The 22,221-nt window shown below is 42.2% G+C and overlaps 1 protein-coding gene and 1 pseudogene across 2 annotated transcripts in view; both read right to left on the bottom strand.

The window, feature by feature from the left end:
- The window catches only part of MTCL3 (MTCL family member 3), a 48,315-nt gene extending 32,812 nt beyond the window's left edge, over positions 1-15,503 (bottom strand). Inside the window, exons 1-4 of one of the 2 annotated variants that reach the window (XM_061427338.1) lie at positions 14,482-15,503; positions 11,326-12,976; positions 10,622-10,846; positions 8,690-8,848 (exon numbers count right to left, since the gene is read on the bottom strand). In XM_061427338.1, the coding sequence (XP_061283322.1) occupies positions 8,690-8,848; positions 10,622-10,846; positions 11,326-12,429 (1,488 nt within the window). In that variant the 5' untranslated portion in view covers positions 12,430-12,976; positions 14,482-15,503. The remainder of the gene's footprint in view (positions 1-8,689; positions 8,849-10,621; positions 10,847-11,325; positions 12,977-14,481) is intronic. The other variant, XM_061427339.1, reaches the window with a different exon arrangement.
- A 3,587-nt stretch (positions 15,504-19,090) lies between these two features.
- Positions 19,091-19,967, bottom strand: LOC133254494 (small ribosomal subunit protein uS2-like; annotated as a pseudogene).
- Positions 19,968-22,221: the final 2,254 nt, after the last annotated feature.

Raw genomic sequence — 22,221 nt, 5'->3', positions numbered from 1 at the left:
GATTTAGATACCTCCTGAGGCCACTGGTGCACTAAAACTACTGAATACTCTGAGCGGGGCTCAGCAATGAGATCCAACCAGTCCATCCTAAAGGAAATCAACCCTGAATATTCACTGGAAGGACTGATGCTGAAGCTGAAGCTCTGATACTTTGGCCACCTGATGCAGAGGGTCGACTCATTGGAAAAGACCCTGATGCTGGGAAAGACTGAGGGCACCCCTGAGAAGAAAGGGGTGACAGAGGATGAGAAGGTTGGATGGCATCATTGACTCAATGGACATGAGTTTGAGCCAATGCTGGGAGATGGTGAAGGACAGGAAAGCCTGGTGTGCTGCAGTTCATGGGATCACAGAGTCGGACACGATTGAGCGACTGAACAACAGATTATTCAGAAAGCTTCACTTGTTCTTACCCCCTCACATAGCGTCTTCAGTTCTGATTTCCACAGTAAACCAGCTCCTTAGATGCTGAATAGTAGCAACAATCAAAGAGAGCATTGCAGGTCTCTGTGGTTAAAACCCTTCAGCAGAGCCCTCAGTGAGTGCACACTCTCAGTTTAATGCAACATTCTGATACCTGCATCTCGGTAGCCTCTGTGGCATCCATAAAGTGTAGTGTGTTAGTCACTCAGTCATGTCCAACTCTTTGCAACCCCACGGACTGTAGCCTGTAGACAGGGGAGCATCTGTCCATAGAGTTCTCCAGGCAAGAATACTGGAGTGGGTTGCCATTTTCTTCTCCAGGGGCATCCATATGGCCACATTATGTGCTGTGCTGTGCTTAATTGCTCAATCATCTCTGACTCTTTGTGACCCCATGGACTGTAGCCTGCCAGGCTCCTCTGTTCATGGGGATTCTCCAGGCAAGAATACTGAAGTGGGTTGCCATGCCCTCCTCCAGGGGATCTTCCCAACCCAGGGATTGAACTCAGGGTCACATTATAGCAGGTGTTAAATTACTATTCAGTAAATATTGTTGATTGTATAAATGAAAAAATAATTACAGTAATAAAATAACAGTAGTGAAATGAAATGGCATCCTGACTACAAATAGAATTTTCAGGGAACACAGAGATGGATAACTTTATCAAGGAGAAAATGACACTTTTCTTGAGAGTATTCAGTTTAATTTCTACATTTATGAGTAAAGAAACTAAGGCCTACACCTTTCAAATTATTGTTCAACATTATAGGGAATGAGTTGGAGAAGGAAATGGCAACCCACTCCAGTGTTTTTGCCTGGAGAATCCCAGGGACAGGGGATCCTGGTAGGCTGCTGTCTATGGGGTCACACAGAGTCACACATGACTGAAGAGACTTACCAGCAACATAGGAAATGAGAGATGAGGCAAAGCCAGTTTCTAAACTCCATGACATATGAGGTTTTTTCAAATAAATCACCCTAAAATTCACAGCTAATGACAAAATGTCTTAACTGTATTTTCAGCAAAATTTAAATTCCTAATTTATTGATTGTATAGATGAGAACTGACAATTGTAACAAAGGCTCATCCATCCACTGGCTGCCATCCATCAACATATAAAGTCTGTTTAGAATTGATTTTCTTCATGGTTGCTCTAGGCCTGGGGTTGCCTTTATATCTGATCACAGCTAGGTGAGAATTTCTTCCAATATTTCTCCCTCTGCCTTGATTGCTACTTAACTTAGATTAATAGTGTACATCTACGGATTAAGTTTTCCTTCATGGTCCCAGAATTTTTCTGTGACCAAATTTTAAACTCTTTATTTCAATGAGAAGCCCTGAGCTTTAGCAACAACAGTGTGGCTCAATTGACTGAGAACCATTCAAATCCCTTTTTAAGGTAGGTTAGATACAGAAGTCAGGGAAGCAAGCTACTTTTCACTGACTATGTAGGTCACATGCTTCCATAAATGCACGGAAACACAGGTCAGCTGCTCAGGCCACTCAAAGTTCAGTCTAGAGCCCCAGTGAAAGTCGCTCAGTCGTGTCTGACTTTGCAACCCCATGAACTGTATAGTCCATGGAATTCTCCAGGCCAGAGTATTGGAGTGCATAGCCTTTTCTTTCTCCAGCGGATCTTCCCCACCCAGGAATCGAACCAGGGTCTCCTGCATTGCAGGTGGATTCCTTACCAACAGAGCTATGAGGGAAGCCCCTAGAGCCTCTGTTAAACTGGCAGAGTCCAGAGTAGAGACTTAGTTCCCACAGATATGGTTTATCAGCAAACAGAACATACATTTATTGAACATTCCAATAAATGTTTCAACATACATTTATTGAACAATTCCTACAAAGCCTTGGGAACTGCATATGTACTCAAGGGGCAGAGGCTTAGTCCATTATTTTAAGAATTCATCATCTGTTTAGTGCCTTACTGTTTCAAGAATATAAAGTTCGAAATTCCAGCCAAGAAAGGAACTGTAATCTGATCCATTATATAGGGTGTGTACTGCTGACGTGGAGAAAAACATAAATTTGAAACTTATAATAAAAAATCAGTATGTTTCACCAATAGGCATGTTCTGATCTGTGAACCACTTTGCTTTTACTGAGAGCTTGGCATGTGGGTAAAAGAAAAGGGCCATTTACCCAAATGAGCCTTGGGAATCACTTCAAAGTGCATACAACTGCAAATGTGATTTCATTTTTAAAAAATCCAACAAAGCTTACAATTCGTAAATTAATGCATCTTTACAAATCCAACGATTGGTAACCTTGAAGACAAGCTTTCCTATGCTTAGGTGCCACATTATGCTTTGCGTTTACTTTAGTTTCTTTTATTCCTGCCTGTGTTACTCAACAAACTAAGGCCTCTGAGAAGATGTGACTACAGTCATAGTATTTAATTGATACATTTCAAAATATTTATGGTAATTTCACCATAAAGATCAATGACTACTATTCCATTTTTCAGACCATAAGTTAACTACCAGGACCAGGGAGAAGTAACTTGGATGCCAAAGAAATTCCCCACTTAAACGTCTTTAGGGCTGTTTCTTTGCCGATTTATCACTCAGAATTTCTTGTTGCACCTTAAACATGCCCAATCAAAATGCAGCATGGTTACCATCAGCTCTTTATCTTACATAAGAAAATAAGCAGGTAACTGTAAAAACGCAGGAAAAGCATTTGTTTATTAAAGTGTTCTGTCTGTACAAAGAGTCTGAATAAACAGCTATAATCTCCATGTACTCTATAAAAATTTTAAAAAGACACTACTGTTGAAATTTATAGTACTAATTATTGTCGTGTTCTAGAGTGAAAGTTCACGGCAATAGATAGGCTATATTAACCAAGTGCACAGAAAATAAAAGTCCCAAGATAGATGGTGCTATTACAGTAGGCCAGTTAAGAGCTCCCTAGAGCAACAGGCAGAAAAAGTTAAGAAAATTAATTTATTTTAAGATTTTGGGGTTGGGATTGGGGATGAGACAATACAAAGAGTACAGATTCTGAAATTAAAAAGATCTAATAAACATTCTCATCATCATCATCTAATTTACTCTTTTTCTCCTTTTTTATGTTCAAAGACAAAAGGTCTTTAAAGAACTTCTGTTGGTTCATTCATTTCTCAAATATCTATCACCAATGCTTCTCCAAATGCCAGACTTTAGAGGTGACATGAGAAGACCCCTTCATTCTGAAGAGCACAGGGCTTTCAAAGCTTTGAAAATCAAGGTGGTTTCTACAGAGGTAAGACTTCATGAAGGGCAGTGACCTTCACTTAACTGTAGCAGAGACTCACCCCTCACAGAGCCTTCTCCATACTGTAAATAGCCTCCTCTATATTCTTTTTTTTTTTTTTTCCTTTCCTGCTACAATGCCTGGCATGTGGAATCTTACTTCCCCAACCAGGGATGGAACCGGCACCCCCTGCATCAGAAACAAGTGTCTCAACCAATGGACCACCAGAGAAGTCCCTGACCCCTCGATATTCTCATGCTATAGGTGCAGTAACCCAGTTCGGAATTCCAAAGGTTGATTGTTGGTTCCATAAAATAACTTTTAAAAAAACCTCTATCTCACTGATTGTGATGCTGAAAGACAGAAAATCAGTTTTACTAAGTTACATAAAGGTAACGGCATTTTTCTGCTGCAAGAAAGCATATTGCCAGTCTCTATCAATGTTTTATAATTGCGATGAGAATGCAATTAAGATTTCAAGCCAGCATCCTGAGAGGTCCCTCTTGTTTGCAGTTGGCAGAACATCAGCTGTTTCAATACAGGCAATGAGTAGCAGTAGAATCAGCTAATTACATCCATCCTGCCTCTACTCAACTCTTCTGAACCCCTGGTGCCTACTCTGTGTTCTCAGGGGGAGAAGATAAGCAGATGGATGTGAGCAGGTGCATGGGACCTTGTACAGCCACCAACCCCGAGAGGGATTGGTCAACACCCTCGAAGCCAGTTAAACTCTCAGTAAACGGTTTGCAAACTCTGACAGATGGCGTATTGGTCCCTGCTGTGCTGTTCAACATCTATATGACTCCATACAAGTAACCAAACTCTGTGAGTTGGAAGACTGATTCTCTCTAGTATATTCTGTTTGACATTTTATGATTTTACTCCATAACTAGTACATTGTTTTCATAATGGAAAGCTTGGCCTGGTTCTATTTACTCCACTGGTAGGACACCACAAAGGGCTAACAATTGTGTGATTAACACTCACCAAAGACTTAAAAACTGTTTCTGTTTTACACCCATAAAAGCAGATAATTAACTGAAGTTGTTGCAATCAGATGGGGGACAAGTCAGCTTCAAACCCATGACCTCTACTGCACAAAGTAAGCCAGTTACGATTGCACCTCAGTTTTTATATTTATCTTTTTAGAAGCTAACAAAATCAGCATTACAAAAATCTTATTTTTTGTAAGTGAAACATTTCTGATTTTTAAACATATTTTAAAACTACTTTTTCTATCTTTGATACTTTAGAACATTATGAAGGTCAACCTCAACTGACCTTCATATGACTACAAAACTTTCTTGCCAGAATATTTTTCATTTTCTCTTTAGAACAATATTTAAAATCCTTCAGATATTTTTCTGCTTTCTCTCCCTTCCTCTTTATTTCCATTTATTTTCCCTACCACCACTCAAATTCCCAAACTGAATGCTATTTTAGAGCCCATTTTAAAAATAAAAGGTTACTTTAAAAGCTGATGTCCTGATGAAAGTGAAAGTGTTACTTGCTTGGTTGTGCCCAACTTTTTGCGACCTCATGGACTGTAGCCCGCCAGGCTCCTCTGTCCATGGGATTCTCCAGGCAAGAACACTAATGTGGCTTGCCATTCTCTTCTCCAGGGGGTCTTCCCAACCCAGGGATCGAACCCAGGCTGGGTTTGGCTTTTATTCTTCCCAGGTGCATGAGAATTTCCTTTTTGGCATGAACATACACTCACACTGCCTAATGCAGCAAGAGTATTTTCCCAACTCAGAGTTAGAACCCCGAAGGAGGAAATGGTTATAAGAAAAAAGTATGGGAGACAGAATCAATGAAATGTATTTTTACAATGAGGATATCCCCAGGTTTCTTTTTTGTTGTTGTTGTTGGCAGTAAGATTATTTTGACTTTAAAGACAGAAGAGGTCCCATCTCTCTGGCTAATGGCCAGGCAGTTTACAGGAATCTTCCCCTTTCCCAGACACAGGATGAAAATCAGAAAGCTCTTATGCCATTCTTAAACCCAACTTTTCAGATAGTCACTTGAAAAACATTCATATAATACCAAATCACAAGGCATTTCTTTTTCATCCCTTGTAATTAGTGAAGTTTGTTTCGACTTGAAAATTTTTAATTGCCTAGACAAAGAATACGGAAGAATGCAAGTAAGGTCTGAATAAGGAATGAAGCCTTATTTATGTATGTGACAATGAGCTTTCTTTTTGCTTGTTACTAAGAAGGTATTTAACAGCTACTCTTATGGGCTGGATTATACCCCTTGCCCCAATTTACATGTTGAAATCGTACCCCAAGCAAATATCTCAGAACGCAACCTTATTTGGAGAGGGTCTTTACTGAGACAATCAAGCCTTAAAAAAGTCATTGCAGTAGGTCCTAATCTATTTTGACTGGTGTCTTATAAGAAGGGGAAATTTGATCACAGACAAAGTGAATGCCATGTCTACGTGAAGATCCAATTTATGAGCCAAGGAGAGAGGCCTGGAATAGATCCTTCCTTCACAGCCCTCAGAAGAAACCAGCCCTGCTAACATCTTGATTTTTGGACCTATTTATTTAGAAAATAAATGTCTATATTTAAGCCACTCTGTAGTATTCTGTTATGACAGCCCCAGCTACTTCCTTAATTTAAAAAGTAAGGAAATCAAACTTTCCATTTTCCTGGCAATCAAACTTTCCATTTTCCTGGCAATCAAACTTTCCATTTTTCACAAACTTCAACTGTATATTATTATCGAAGAAACATCTTTATACCTATGTTAATATTTGATTTCTCAAATTTAGGGAAAAAAATCTTAAATGGCAATGTCCCAGATTTCACAATAAAAAGCATGATCGTTGCAGAAGGTGCTGAGACTCACTGAAATCATTGAAAGTAACATTTTACAACTGAATACACTGAGGCAAATAGAAGTTGGAGAACTTTTAAGTCACCCAATTAGTTATTGGTGAAGACAGCCCTGTGGCTCCCAGTTTCTCTACTGTAGCACACAGCCACCCTCAGGTACTAGCTAAAAATCACGTATCAGTACAATGATGTTGCTCTGATTGTCATGTTAAAAGTGTTTACATGATAATGTAAAATAAGTAGAAACTTTGACCGTAAAATAGTTTATCCCACTGAAACAGCTTTCTACAAATTCCTGCCACATGTTCTTGACTACTGATGTTTTCATTGTTACGTTGTAGTTGCATTTATTTCCCCCAGGGAACAATAGCTGTATTAATATACTAATCACCATCATCATGAACCAATTACAGTACACACATTGCTTTAGAAAGCAAAATAAGGACAACCTGGGTTTTGCTGGAGAAGCTGCCCTTGAGGTTAGACATGTACAGTTAAATTTGGAGTCAAGTTGAGGTCACTGCTAATGAAATAGAGAGTTGGTGATCTGTGTGGAAAATGGTTGCCTCATGGAAGCTATTCACTCACCAATAAAACTCACTTAGAGCAGGAAAAATTTAAGGGTTTTAATCCCGAAACAAACTTGAGCTTTTCTTAAAGTCTTGGTTTTACTTGAAAAGGAGGTTCTATGTTATTTAATCTTTGCCATCCATCCTCTGTTTCTAAAAGAAATCCTAGTAAAAGCTGAATGAGAAGTTTTATTGGGAAGATACTACACACCATGTACATTCCAAAGGAATTTCACTGTAAACATCTAGGGAATAAGCTTTGTTAAAAGAAATGTTAAAAGAATTCATTGTTAAAAGAATGTCAGTTTTTCCTTCACTCTGGGTCCCTCAGGGATTCCCTGGTGGCTCAGATGGTAAAGACTCTGCCTGCAATGAGGAAGACCCAGGTTCGATCCCTGGGTCAGGAAGATCGCCTGGAGAAGGGAATGACCACCCACTTCAGCATTTCCACCCGGAGAATTCCACAGACAGGAGCCCGACGGGCCATAGTCTACGGGGTCACAAAGAGCCAGACTCAACCGAGCGAATAACACTTACCTGGGTGTAGTTACATGTTTATACCACTTTGAGATAAGCACAGCAATGGAAAGTGCAATATCTCAATTAGTGTATGGAAAGATCAGGATTTTCATTTACATGTTCAGAGAACCACATGTGTATTTGCTAATTTTCAATAATGCTTTTCACAAGTTGCATCATACGTTTTCAGGCAGTTTTCAAGGAAGAATACTATTTTATTTCCAATTGTTACTTACCACAAAGCGAATTATTTCTTGATATATCTTTTCTGTTTCTTTTACTCTCTAGTTATTTTCTTATTACTGATTTTGTTCTTTGAGAAGATTCAGGGAAACTTGCTAAGAATCGTCTAGTAGCTAAAGTGGAAGAGAACTCTGATTCTTCTACTTGAACGAGTAGGACTAAGATGAATGTATTAAACTTACTAGTAAATAAATTTCAACTCGAAAGAAAATCTTAAACAGAGTTATGCTGTGATAAAATTAAGAAATGGAAACCCACTCCAGTATTCCTGCCTGGAGAATCCCTTGGACAGAGTTGCTTAGCAGGCTACAGTCATGGGGTTGCAAGAGAAGATCTTAAGGGCTGGGTGCTGGTGATCCTCTAAGCATTAGACCATTTGGGGGTTGTGTTATAAGGAGCAGTCAAGCAACAGTTAGATCAGATTGAATTGCCTTGATGGTCTTTTTCATCCTAAAAGTCTGTGGTTCTATGAACTCTGGAGAAATCTCACAGGATTAGCACTTCCCCCTCAACTAACTGAAGGCTCAGTCCTTCATACTTGTGATACCCTTTGGGTTTGGCATAGCTGTGTAATTTATTTCACTAACATCCATTTAGAGGGCACACACAAAGCATCAGTCACAGTTCATATATGTCTAGTCAGAAGCAGGGCAGAGGTCAGAATTATTTCTTTGCTACTTATTTATTGGTATGAAAGCTTGTATCTGTAACTATATTGGGTGAGAACAACAAACTGTCCTACAATCATAAAAATGGAATTACTTTAACAGTCATATTAGTCTTTGGCACTCTCTATGAAGAGCTAAATATACACAACATGCCATGAGATAACCAATTACTAACCTCCTTCATTTTTTCCAGTTCGTTCTGTAATGCTTGCTTTGCTATCTCAACTTCTATAAGCTGTTGCCTCAGTTTCTCATTTTCATCCTCTGTTGTTGTTCGCTTTTCTTCCACATTTTCCAACTCATGGTGAAGTCTCACAGATACATCCTTTGCAACCTAAATTAAAGTGTTTTTTACCAGTAAAATATAATTAAAGACAATACAATAAATGGACTAGTTACATTAAAAGTATTAGAGCCAATACATATATAGTACCTACCATATGCCAGGCATCCTTCCAGATGCTTTACATATAAACCATTCACACATATAAACCATTTAACCACCACAACAATCCCACAAGATAGGTTTGAGTATTATTCCTATTTTATAGATGAGGAAAACTGAGGCTCATCACGGTAAAGTAATATGCTCAAGGTAACAGAGCTAACAAGCAGCCAGGTAGTCTGGTTCTACACTCTGTTCCCTTAATGTCTACATGATATCATGGTTATAAATGTTCAATCGTGTTTTACTATGCGTAGAGAAATTTCACAAATCTCCTCTCATTCCGGGTACCCCCATTATCACTTATTTTAAAACACTTGAAAATAAAATTTTTCCAGGTAGAGTCTGGGGCTTGAATTTTGATCCTATCATTCTAGGTGCTTAGTTTTATGAAACATTTTAATCTTTAAGATTAAGTTAAAAAAATTAGTGTGTGCATTTTTGCCTCCTGTTTTAAGATTACCTCAGAAATTTTAGAGTTTGGAACAAAAGTGAAGTAGTTTGGTTCAGTGACTTAGGACACAGACAGTGAATCTAGACTAGGAAGGGAGCCAGGCTGACCACTTACTAGCCAAGTTCCAGGGTTAGGGGCTGGGCGCTTAACTTCTGTAAAGGGGTCATCTTGTCACCTGGGAAATTATGTTATTAATAATCTCTACCTTATAGTTTTTTTTTTTTTCCCCTTGAGAACTAAGTGAAATAATAATGTACGGAACAAGGCTTGCCAAAGTGCCTGGTGCACGACCGACATTCCACAAATGTCAGAAAAAGGAAAAAGAAATAATACAACTTGCATAAAATGTTTTCCCATAGCTTAAAAAAAAAAGATAATTACACTCAGTTTTGATATCTTGATGAAATTAATACAACTGAAATCGCATTTCATTTGTTGTCCAAGACAGTCAAGATAACATCTGATTTGCATTGTCCATGAATCTGCCTACAGTCAAACCCAATGAACAGACCGCACCTGCCCCAAACTCGCGTTTCCAAGCTGAAATTTCTCCACTGGCAGAGATTCTGAAGGAGCTACTTCACTAAGAACAAGGTTCTTTCATTTAGCTCACTCTCCCATTACTTTTCCTAAAGGAACCACACAAGACAGTGTTCCTTTCTGGGAGTGGTTGAAATGGTTAAGTACAGAAAGGAAGGACTTCTGGAAGAAGGCGGGGATTGGGGGGGGGGGCTTTCAGAGAGAAATCTCAATTCTAGTATCTTCCCCGGAGCTGTCCCTATTCTGGGCTTCAACTCCCCCGAGGAGTCTTCACCGCGCTGCTCCTGAGTGCCTGCATCCATCCACTCGGCCTGCATTTGGAGGAGGCTCTCTGGAAGCCAGATCCAGGCCGGAGCCGGCGCTCTGCCACACCCATGTTCCGCTGGGGAGGGAGGCGCCCTCCTCCCACCTCGGTAAGAGTCACGGTTCCTTCCCAGGAGAGTACCCCGAGCTCGCCCTCCGAAAGACCTTCCGTACACACAGGACTCTCACATCCACCTGTCTGTTCCTCCTCCTCCCCTTCCCGGACCTTGAATTGCTGTCATAGGCGCTGCGAAAACTCCCGCGTCCCTAAAGCTCTTGGCCTCTCTCCACTGAAGGCCTTTCGACGCAAAGAGCCCTGGATCCGCGTCCCCACCCTCGTCCCGTCCCCCGCGCCCGCCGCAGACCTTGAGGTCTTGCTCCAGGCTGCGCAGCAGCTCCCCGTCGATCTCGCCGGTCTGCGCGTAGCGGAGCCGCTTGCGCTCGGCTTTGCGGAGGCGGTACTGCAGGATCCGGCAGTTTTTGTTGGCTCTCTCCAACTCGTGGCGCATTTCCTGCAGTTGACAGGCGTCCTCCTCGAAGAAAGTGTCCCTCATTTCGTCCATCTCGGTCCTCAGCTCATCGATCTCGTTCTGAGGCGGGGACAGGCCGCGGATCAAAACTGGCCTCGCCCCCCCACCCCACCACACCCCTCGGACACATAGCACGTATACCCCATTCCAACTCCAAATCCTCAGCTTTAGCGGCCCCTTTCCATGGGACAGGGATGACACGGAGCTGAACGAACAAGAAACTAAGGAAACGGGCCCTTGGCCTTCCCTCGCTCTCCTAACTCGAGTGCTCTCCATGAAAAAGTGAGACAAACCATAATAACCAGAGAAACGAAGGCCCGGATTTGGAGCCAAATAAAAACCTAACGCTACTTATCTCGAGCCCTCTGAGATCCGGAAGGGGCCTAGGAACCCCCTCTTCTCATTTCCTGTCCCCCTTCCCTTCTTCTTTAAGTGAGAGAGGGTTAGCCGCCTCTCACTTGGCCAGGACACGCCCTAATCCTCCGAGGCCCACTCCTCCCCTCCCCCAACCGCACCCCCCCGCCCCCTCCGCCACTCACCTTGAGAGTCTCGTTCTCCTCCCTCAGCTTCTCCATCTCCTCCTGCATTTCTTCCTGCTCCTGGAGCTGCTGCGGGTGCGGCTGCGACGAAGGGGGCGCAGCCGCCTGCATGCCCCCGCCGCTCGCGCTGCCCTCTGCGCTCTGTTGGGGGCCCTCTGCCGCCGCCGCCATTGGGGAAGCGGGAGGGACCGCCAGGGGCTCACAAACGGCAGGGGCGCCGGCGACCGGAGAGCTGCGGTGGCTGCTGCTGCTGCCGCCGCCGTTCTTAGCGTGCATCTGAGCCGCGGCCGCCGCCGCTGCCCGCTCTTTCTTCAGATGGAATTGGATGAGCTCAGACTGCAGACATCCTTCCTTCCAGTAGCTCCCTCCAGCACCGCCGCCACCCGCCACCACGCCAAGACCGGAATTTCTGCTGCCGGGGCCTGGGGTTTTGCCCGCAGAGGAGGAGGAGGATAGCGAAGGGGAGGCCCCCTCCCCGCCGCTGCCGCCCCTCTGCTGAGCGCGGACGCTTTTCCCTCGCCAGCCCCTGGGCGGCGGCGGTGGCAGCGGAGCGCCCCCCTCCCTTTCCCCGGAGCCACTGACGGCTCCTCCTCCTTCCCCACCCCCTCCTCCTCCTTCTCCTAGCGGAGGGGGTTCCCCGAGTTTAGAGGACGCGGGCTCTAGCTCCCGGAGCGGCTCCTCCGACAGACCAGGCCTCCTGACACCCACCGGGGCCACGGTCGCCACTAGGGCTGCTTCAGCACCAGCTACAGGCTGGACAGCTCCCGAGGCCGCCCCCTTGGGCGCCGGGGGCGCGGCCTTCTCCGCTCCGCCTCCGCTTCCCCGGGCGCTGGCCGGAGGCGCTGAGCGGCTCCCGGTCTTGTTGCCCTGCTGCTGCTGCAGCTGCTGCTGTCGACTAGAATTGAGTTTAGTGCCAGCCCCTACTGGGGCCCGGGTGGTCGCGGTTGCCTGTCGGACAGAATTGTCCCTCAGTCTAGCGGGTGACTGAGCACGCTGCTGCTTTCTGCTGCTGCCCTCCGGGTGCAAGCGAGCCTCAGTGGCACCGGTGGCGGCAGGAGCCGCGGCTGTGAGAGGGGCAGCGCCCCCCGTCGGTGGCTGACTCATGGCGGTCTAGGAAGAATCTAAGGGACGTGATTTACAATAGTCCATCACCAGATCATTCGCTTCCCTCTTCACTGCCACCAACCTTCCTTTCTAATCTGAGACGGAAACAAAAGAAGGAAAGCACACAGCATGTCTGCGTTGTTACAGAGCAAAGGCTGATTCCCCCAACAGGAGAAGCCCTAGAAAATGAGATTTGAAAGGCGCTTTATAGAAGCCTTGACTTTACAAATAGGATGCAGAATTGTCAATTCTCATTTCGCCCGGGGAGGCGCTATCACCACCCCACTCTACCGCTGTAAAACGAAGATCTGAAAGCTGCTGAACCTAACATTCTCACGGTAGCAGGTTATGGCAAGCATGGAGTCAAAAGGAATTGATGGGAGGAAGGAAGTTTTTTGTTTCTTCTTCTTCTTCTTCTTTTTTTTTTTTTTAAAGAAGATAAGGTCAAGAAGAAGCTTCAGAAGGAAAAGATGTCCATATGCTAGAATTGTCAATACCTTGATATTTCAACTTCGGTTTCTTCACTATCATATCTGCATTTCAAACCCTAGTTTTGCGGAGAGAGTTTTAATTAATATTCTCAAATGTCAATTAGATGAAAAGGGTTTTCCCAGAGAAAATTTGTTATGGATAAATGATACTCTTCTCAAACCGATCTAACCCTTATTGTTGCTTTTAATTAGAGAAATGCACCCATTTTCCTTCCTTTAGACTAGAACTGAAAGAAAATAGAAATGATGAATGGCTTCAAATCAAATTCAGTTTCAAGAAAATATGGCATTAAAATCTTCTATATGCTTTCATCATTAGCAACCCTAAAGGTATTTTTTCTTTTAATTAATTTTTTAGCTTTGAGAAATAAATTAAAAATACTTTTTGAATAATTTATTGTGAATGTGCAAAATCTTTTAAATTAGAAGTGGTAACTTTTCTACACCTATCCAAATTTCATTGTTTTTGTGAATCGTTTTAGTTTTAAGGGTAATTGCTAGATAGAAAGCATTTTCATTATTAAGCATCTCCTCAGATGGCACCTAACAGGCAAAGTTATACTTTTAAAGTGCCCAGTCCTTTCCATGAAGTCAAATTAAGACAGAATGACCCTACACCCAAGAAGCCTGGTGCACCCTCACTGTGGTACAATTAACTCCTACTGTGTATTTTTTTTTTTTTCAAGATAAATCCATTACTGGCTTTTAAAATCTGGAAAACAACTCAAAACCCATTGCCTCCTGGGTTCTTCTCCCTACTGATTCAGCTTACTCAGCTATTCAATTAGGTGCCTTTTCCTTAGAAATATAATTTCTCTCTAAAGCACTGAAAAGGGCATGACTAGGCAGAAAGTTCTGTTTAAAAAAAAAAAAAAAGCTCCTATTGTTAGAGAAGATATTTGCTAATTACTGTACTAGCATTATTCCTGATATTGTCTAAGTACCATAACTTAGTCAATGTGTAGTAATACCTCAATTTATAAAGAAATATTACTGGGAAGGCTCCTCCATCTGCCATTCTCTTTCAGGAATCTCCTTCCAACTCGGTTTGGAAAATAATACTGAACAAAGAAGAGATGGTGGGAGGGTGAAGGAACAGTCGTCCATCAACTTATTTTCTATATGTTCTCCCAGAGCAACGTGCTCCGAAAATATCTGAATACCTGGCCTAGCTATTTGGCAGGTCACACTAAGGTGGATCACCCAGATAAGTTATACTGCCAACGCAACCTTATTTTTATTTTGAATTAGGCATAACCACTCTGAAGCTGAAAGCCACCAGAGAACGCTTAATTCACCCCCATATAGTTCTAATCCAGGTTAGGAAGCTCGAGTTCCAGGAACTCGACTCCCACAATCAAAGGTACCTGGCTGCTGTCACGTGGTTCTCACAAAGTGACAAGATGCTGTCTCTCTTGGAGGCTTCCCTTACGAAAATCGCCAAGCAAGCACCCCAGCAACGGTCTAGACCAACACTTTTACTCTCAAGCTTTATCTGCCCACTGACCCACCCAACCCTATATCTCATCCCCATCCCTTTAGAAAATGCAGAACTGCTCACTTCTTAGCAGAGGCGATGCTTTTTGAAGTCAATCGACAGCTCTTTCCTTCTGATCTTCCGGGGACTTCAGGATTTATTGTGTCTTCAGGAGACGAGGAAAGTTTCACTTCGCACTATTGTATATGCGACCGTCTGGCAGAGCGCTTTGACTCTGGGCCGGTTCGCACCAGTTCCACACCCACTCGCTTTCTCCAAACAATGGTGTGAACGCGGAGACTCAGCGGCCGGGAGAGCGAATGACTCTTTCGGCGTCCGCGGCGGGGCTGGAGCTGCGGCTCGGAGCCGGCAAACCCGCGAGGTACCACGCCGTGCCAGACGCTCCCCGGGAAGTGCACTGATATTCATGAGCTGACCTCACAGGCCTGGGCAGGGGAGGGGGCGGGATTGCAAGGGAGGACAGGGCAGAAGTAACCAAAGAGAGGCTATTTTCAAAAGGGAAGAGAAGGCGGGGGCGGACGCGGAGGGGAGGGTGGCAGGCAGACAAAAAAGGGCCGGAGCCACGCCCGAGATGGAAGACTCGGAGCGGCGCTCATAGGTTCCGCTGCACTCGCATATCCCTTGGCAGAAGCTTCCAAAGCCGCTCGGAATCGGATGCGCTGGTTTTCCGCAGAGCTTTGTTCTGGGCCGGATCAATCTCCATCAATTATTTACTTGAGCTCTGGTCTCGGGGAGGCGGATTCCAAGAGCCTTCCGGGTGTGATCGGCGTCTCTCGATGCAGCTGCGCGGCGCTGGCGGGCGGCAGCTGGGAGGTCTCTTTGTTCCCTCACTTTAATTCTCGGTTGAGCTCTCCACGCGGTGCACCCTCCCCACCCCCAGCCCGGGCGGAGTCTTCAGACGTCGTCTCCACGGGGAGATAGATAATGGTCGCCAGATACGTCGTCCCGCAGACAAAGGGTTCTTGTCACGCCCCGACTCATTTAGTACAAACCGAATAAAAATCGGTTTGCAGCGATCCCTTACAGACGGGTTTGCCTTCGCTCCATTTTCTTCTCTCCACTGTGAACACAAGGAGCAATTACCGTGGTCCACTTCATAGTAGTGCATGTGGGTAACAAGAATCATCAAGAATGTTATTTACTGTAAGATACGAGTTTAAAGCGGGGGGGGGGGGGTGAGGGACTTCTGAATATATGTCTTGACGATGCACAATAATCCATACTGCTCCACAGTAAGAGTATTTAAAAATAAGACTGGAAATTCTCTTTTTCCTTCCTTTTTTTTTGTTTGTTTTGGTGGGGTGAAGTGGGTGGAGGGAAGTAGGAAGTTCTCTTTCTTACCTTTAAGAATTCCTTGGTGAACTTGAAGATGAGAAAGAAAATAAGCGCTGCTTTACAAAGAGTATTTTTATTTTAAATTTCTCTAACATTAATATTCTGGTTTTGCATGTGAAAGAGGATCGATATCTGGAAATAGTAATTTTTATATTGACATGAATTTTAGTGTAATATTTTATTTTCCAAGCGTAACACCTTGCATTAAAAATGAAATAACACATTTTAGGAGTGGTTTGCATACAAGCACTATCATTACAGTGAAACATAAAGATGCTCAAGCCCTGGTGATTAGTATCTCCAGCAATATATAAGACAAATATAGCATCAGGACAAAATTATTCATATGTTCATCTGCTCCAAAATAGATCAATGCCTGTTTTATGCTCGGCACTGTCCAAGGTGCTGGGTATGCAAAGAAAAATCAAGAAATAGTTACTGTTTGGGTAGGCTCAAGCATGTTGATGAGAAATGGGATGATTTCCATATAATCCTTTAAATACCTTTGGAAGGTGGAAATGGGATGTCTATGACATCTGCCATGAATAGTTCAGACTTTGACTAACATACCAAAAATAAAGGGAAAACAGCAAGGTAAGATGTAATCACAATTTACTTGGAATCTGCTTTATTTTCTTAAGAAATACTAAGATTGATTTAAAATGGATAAAAACATTTTTCAGATTAATCTTTACAAATCAAATAATGATATTATAAACATAGTCTGTGGACACAAAATCTACCTCATGCTGCTTCTTTAAGAATTTGTACTCTGTTTAGGTATCAGTTTTTCCTTAGTCGATATTGTTTATTTCAATGCAATTAGTAACTTTAAAAACATCTAATAAAAATCAAGAATTGATTATCATACATCTTAAATCAAACAGCCAATGTACTTAAACATGTCATTTTATAATATAGTATTATGCAATTCAGGGTTTAAAGCTAATAATAAAGATTAAGTGCAAGCAGTGTTTAAGATGCTTCTTTACTCATGTAAATGTGCCATAAAAAGAACTTTTGAATTGGAAATTTATCTGGCTTGCTATTTTATTTGCTAGTGACAGAGAAAAGCTGATGTTTTCAGATCCATCCTCTGTTTTCGGAGAATAATTTAGCTTGGATATGTGCTGTTGTCTTGACCACTACTGATATATGTGTGCTGTAAAAAAACATGTTATGTGAATTACATTTTAGATAATAGTTTATGAATCATAGACTCTTTGGGTTGTAAACATCATGATTTATCTTTTTAATCTCTAAGCAGGTTACAAACCACATTATACTTTAGTTTAGCCTAATTTCAGCCATCTCAATAAGGTCTGTTCTACAATCTCCTGGACCAAGTGAACACATGTTATAACTAAACATTAGGACCAAAAACTGAGGGTTAATTCATATACTGGATAAGGCTGCTACTTGTGAATGGCAGAAATTGCTACTCTACCACAGGTATTTTATTTACTCTTGTTTTTTGCTGTTGTGTAAGTTTGCAATTGCATATTGCATACCAAACTTCTGTCGTACTACTTCTATAAATGTTCCTGAATATCAACTCTTGATAATTCAATGTCTAGCCACTCATTATAGCAAAAATATTATCAAGCATCTGATTTTAATACCATTTCATTTTCAATCATAATCTTAGTGAAGGTTTTTAACAAGTCTAGTAGTTATTATATAAATTCTATATACATTTAAGATTCTATACACATTTAAATTCTATATACATTCCATACACATAAATTTAATTAAGTTATTAAATTTTCCCTAATCTTACAAGTTTAACAGCTCAGAATTGTCAATTTTTACATATCAGTGCTTTAAGAATTTTTTGTCTTCCTACCCTAAATCCTCCTTCATCCCTGGTGGCTCAGATGGTAAAGCATCTGGCTGCAATGTGGGAGACCCAGGTTCAATCCCTGGACTGGGAAGATCCCCTGGAGAAGGAAATGGCAACCCACTCCAGTACTCTTGCCTGGAAAATTCCATGGACAGAGGAGCCTTATAGACTACAGTCCATGGGGTCGAAAAGAGTCGTACACAACTGAGCGACTTCACTTCACTTCACTTCACTTCACTTCAATGTGAGTATAGTAGACATCCTAAAGTAATTTAGGATAGAGTAACCCATACTTGGGAGAAGGCAATGACACCCCACTCCAGTACTCTTGACTGGAAAACCCTATGGGCGGAGGAGCCTGGTAGGCTGCAGTCCATGGGCCGCTAAGGGTCAGACGTGACTGAGTGACTTCACTTTTCACTTTTCACTTTCATGCATTGGAGAAGGAAATGGCAACCCACTCCAGTGTTCTTGCCTGGAGAATCCCAGGGACAGGGGAGCCTGGTGGGCTGCCGTCTATGGGGTCGCACAGAGTTGGACACGACTGAAGTGACTTAGCAGCAGCTTAGCAGCAACCAATACTTAAAGCTCAACATTCAGAAAACTAAGATTATGGCATCTGGTCCCATCACTTCATGGGGAATAGATGGGGAAACAGTGGAAACAGTGGCAGACTTTATTTTTTTTTGGCTCCAAAATCACTGCAGATGGTGATTGCAGTCATGAAATTAAAAGATGCTTACTCCTTGGAAGGAAAGTTATGACCAACCTAGATAGCATATTAAAAAGCAGAGATATTACTTTGCCAACAAAGGTCTGTCTAGTCAAGGCTATGGTCTTTCCAGTGCTTATGTATGGATGTGAGAGTTGGACTGTGAAGAAAGTTGAGTGCCAAAGAATTGATGCTTTTGAACTGTGGTGTTGGAGAAAACTTAAGAGTCCCTTGGACTACAAGGAGATCCAACCATTCCATTCTAAAGGAGATCAGTCCTGGGTGTTCATTGGAAGGACTGATGCTGAGGCTGAAACTCCAATACTTTGGCCACCTGATGTGAAGAGTTGACTCATTGGAAAAGACCCTGATGCTGGGAGGGATTGGGGGCAGGAGGAGAAGGGGACGACAGAGGATGAGATGGCTGGATGGCATCACCAACTCGATGCACATGAGTTTGGGTGAACTCTGGGAGTTGGTGATGGACAGGGAGGCCTGGCGTGCTGCGATTCATGGGGTCACAAAGAGTCGGACACGACTGAGTGACTGAACTGAACTGAACTGAATCCATGCTTCACTGTGAAACCTTAGAACAGCTTTTTCTATATTCTATTTGTAAATATTTTCTCCAGACTGTCTTTTGCCCTCTGATTTTGTGGTGTTTTGCACAAAATTCTTAATATGTGGATATATTTTTCTTATTTTTTCTTTCTTTTTTTAAAAGAAACTTTATTTTCTGTCAACCTATTTCCATTTTGAGTTTGTTGAAGAACAACTTAAGACTACTCCGGGGTTGTTCCTACCTATTCAGTGGTCTGAGCAGTGGGAGCTGCAGACCAGTCTTCATTGACAGGCTTGAGTGGGGAACAGCTGAATAGACACAGAAAGCACCTACACACCTTCAGGCCAGTCCATCACCTTAGCTTAGGAAGCAGCGAACTTTGGAGTTAGAGTGGTCCAGTCACCTGGAAATTCCTCCCTGGTCACAGCCTTCTCAGCTGCCTCCTGCTTTTCTTTGTCAGTCTCTTCAGGATTTTTGGAGATGCAGAGATCAGATGTGACCTTCAGTGGGTGTTCACAGGAGATGGTGCCACGCAGGTGCAGAACTTCCACTACATCAGACCCACTGAGTGAGCTCCCTTGTTGCACAGAATGGTGATGTCCACACAGCACAGGGGAGAGTCTGTGTTACATAGAGCAATACTAAACGAGTTAATATATGAGGCTTCTGTAAGAGGCCAGTGGTCAGCCCTGGGATCAGTAACCACCAGAAGTCTTGGCCCCCGGAAGGCTGCCTGCATCTGGTTAGTGAAGTTTCCAGAAGTAAAGCGGCCAGCAATAGGAGTGCCTCCAGTGGCAGCCCTGGACTCCAGCACAACTGACTGGCCGGTATTCCTGGAGAATGTGAAACTGACATCAGTTGGGTTTTCAATGGCACCGATGACACGCTGCCAACAGAAGTTTCTCCCAGGTTCTCTTCATACTTATGATGTACATGCCATGAGCTTTCCTTTGGCAGATGTGCCATTCCATCTGGAAGTCAAGGTTGGGGCCACCTAAGTGGGTTCCTGCGGCAAGAAATTTGAGGACATCCTTCTCCTTCATTTGCATCACATCAAGGATTTTGGACATTGTGAAAGTTTCCCTTTAATTTAAAATGGAGATCCAGAACAGTGCTGTATGAGCTCCTGTCTTGGCGGTGCGGAAAGCACATATACATTTTTCAATAATATATTTATAGCTGATAGACTGGCTTCAGAGATGGCAATGGCACCCCACTCCAGTACTCTTGACTGGAAAATCCCATGGACAGAGGAGCCTGGTAGGCTGCAGTCCATGGGTCTCTACAAGTTGGACACGACTGAGCGACTTCACTTTCATTTTTCACTTTCATGCATGGGAGCAGGAGATGGCAACCCACTCCAGTGTTCTTGCCTTGAAAGTCCCAGGGACAGGGGAGCCTGGTGGGCTGCCGTCTATGGGGTCGCACAGAGTCGGACACGACTGAAGCGACTTAGCAGCGGCAGCAGCAGCAGACTTTGGCTTAGAAAGGTCTTCCCATTACAAAGTTATAATATGTTTTCATGCATAGTTTTAATTCAAATATAATTTTTAGAAATTTAAAAATTAGCTGCTTTGAATAAATCTGGAAATTATTTTTGTGAACGATGTGCTATAGTAATTTAACTGTGGTTTCAGGAAGTAACCAGTTATCCTTTCTCCACTGGCTTAAAACTAATAGTAGTAGCTGTTCTTTGTCTTACTGAGATGATTATAATTATAAATGATATCTTTTGATTGCTGGTGAGGATGCTTCAGTTGTGTCTGACTCTTTGTGCCCCCATGGACTGTAGCCCGCCAGGCTCCTCTGTCCCTGGGATTCTTCCGGCAAGAATACTAGAGTGAGTTGCCATTCCCTTCTCCAGGGAATCTTCCTGACCTGGGGATCAGACCCTCATCTCTGGTGTCTCCTGAATTGTAGGTGGATTCTTTACCCACTCAGCCACCTGGGAAGCCAGCCCAACTTTTCAAGTATTTATATTATTTAAAAATTTAGTCCTAAAAATAGGTAGGTACTGTTACATTCTCCATTTTATACATTAGGTTATCAAAGTTCAGTGACAGTAAATAATTTTCCCAAAGTGAAAATTTAGTGTCAGACTCAGACTTGAACCAAGCCATGCTAGCTCCAGAGCGCATGCTCTTAATTATCATACTGGTTTTTTTTTTAAAATAGTATTCCATATTCCAATAATAATGGCATCTTTTCTGCATTACCCACTCTTTTCATTGATCTATTCCTATGCTGACATATGCTACTTTAATTATAAAAAATTCATAGACCACATTGACATCTGATAGGGCATGTCCCCTTTTATTCATTTAAATCTTTTCTGTTTCCTTATGTCCATTTTTTCTCTTATGTGAACTTTAGTTTATCATGCTTTCTGGAAATCCTGCAGTGATTATCTAACTTTATACATCTACTTGGGAAAATTCATATCTTTGTAATATTAGAGTATTTTTGCATGGGAATGTAATCTACCCATTGATTTGAATTATTTTAACTGTTCCTTAACAATGTTTCTTTTGTGTTGTGGTTATAATCTTGCACTTGTGTTTTGGCTTTATTTTTAGGTATTCCAAAATATTTGTTTCAATTGTAAGCAGTATATCTCTCAAGTATATTTTCAATTATTTGTTGCTATGTATGAAAACTATAATTAGCTGATTTTTGTCTCTGCCATGTGGCTGAATGATACTGTAAATATTAATTGTTTTTCATTCACTATTTTTCTTTTTTTATAGAAATGAAGAATATGAAAGCCTTTTGAATTTCTTTTAGAAATGAAGAATATAAAATTGTTACACAAGTGAAAAAACAATCCCTGAAACTATCCATTACAGTCACTACATTTTATGGATTTTGAGCTAGACTATGTGTGTGAATCAAGTTTCTTCACTTGAATGATTTTTCCTTGGCTGTGTTTTTTTTTTTTTTTTGGCTTTTTCTTTTTTTCTTTCACATAAAAAAGTCTAAGAAAAAATGATATGCCTATTTACATTACTATGACAATTTCAAATCTTGTTTAAGCCACTACAGAGTGCCTGACAAAGTGAAAACAGCATTGTGCAGTGAATTCTTTCACTGTGTTTTATCAACGTCAGCACTTTTAAATGGTGAAAACTTCATACTATGAGTGTCACTGAGGCTCTGAGACCACCTAACGAGTATTTTGCTTAAAGAATATACACACACATCACATTAACATATACCTCTGAAATGTGAAAAAAAGGTTAGGGAAACAGCAAACTAGTGTCAGCCATTCTATATGAAAGTCCCCATTTTGGCCAGAATCATCTTGCCAAGAATGGACAGAACTAGCATAAAAGCAGGTTTTAAAAGTTTAAA

The sequence above is a fragment of the Bos javanicus genome, chromosome 9 (genome assembly GCF_032452875.1).
Source record: "Bos javanicus breed banteng chromosome 9, ARS-OSU_banteng_1.0, whole genome shotgun sequence".
NCBI classification, from domain to species: Eukaryota; Metazoa; Chordata; class Mammalia; order Artiodactyla; family Bovidae; genus Bos; species Bos javanicus.
The sequence above is the reverse complement of the archived record's forward strand: the minus strand, read 5'-3'. Positions and strand labels throughout refer to the sequence as shown.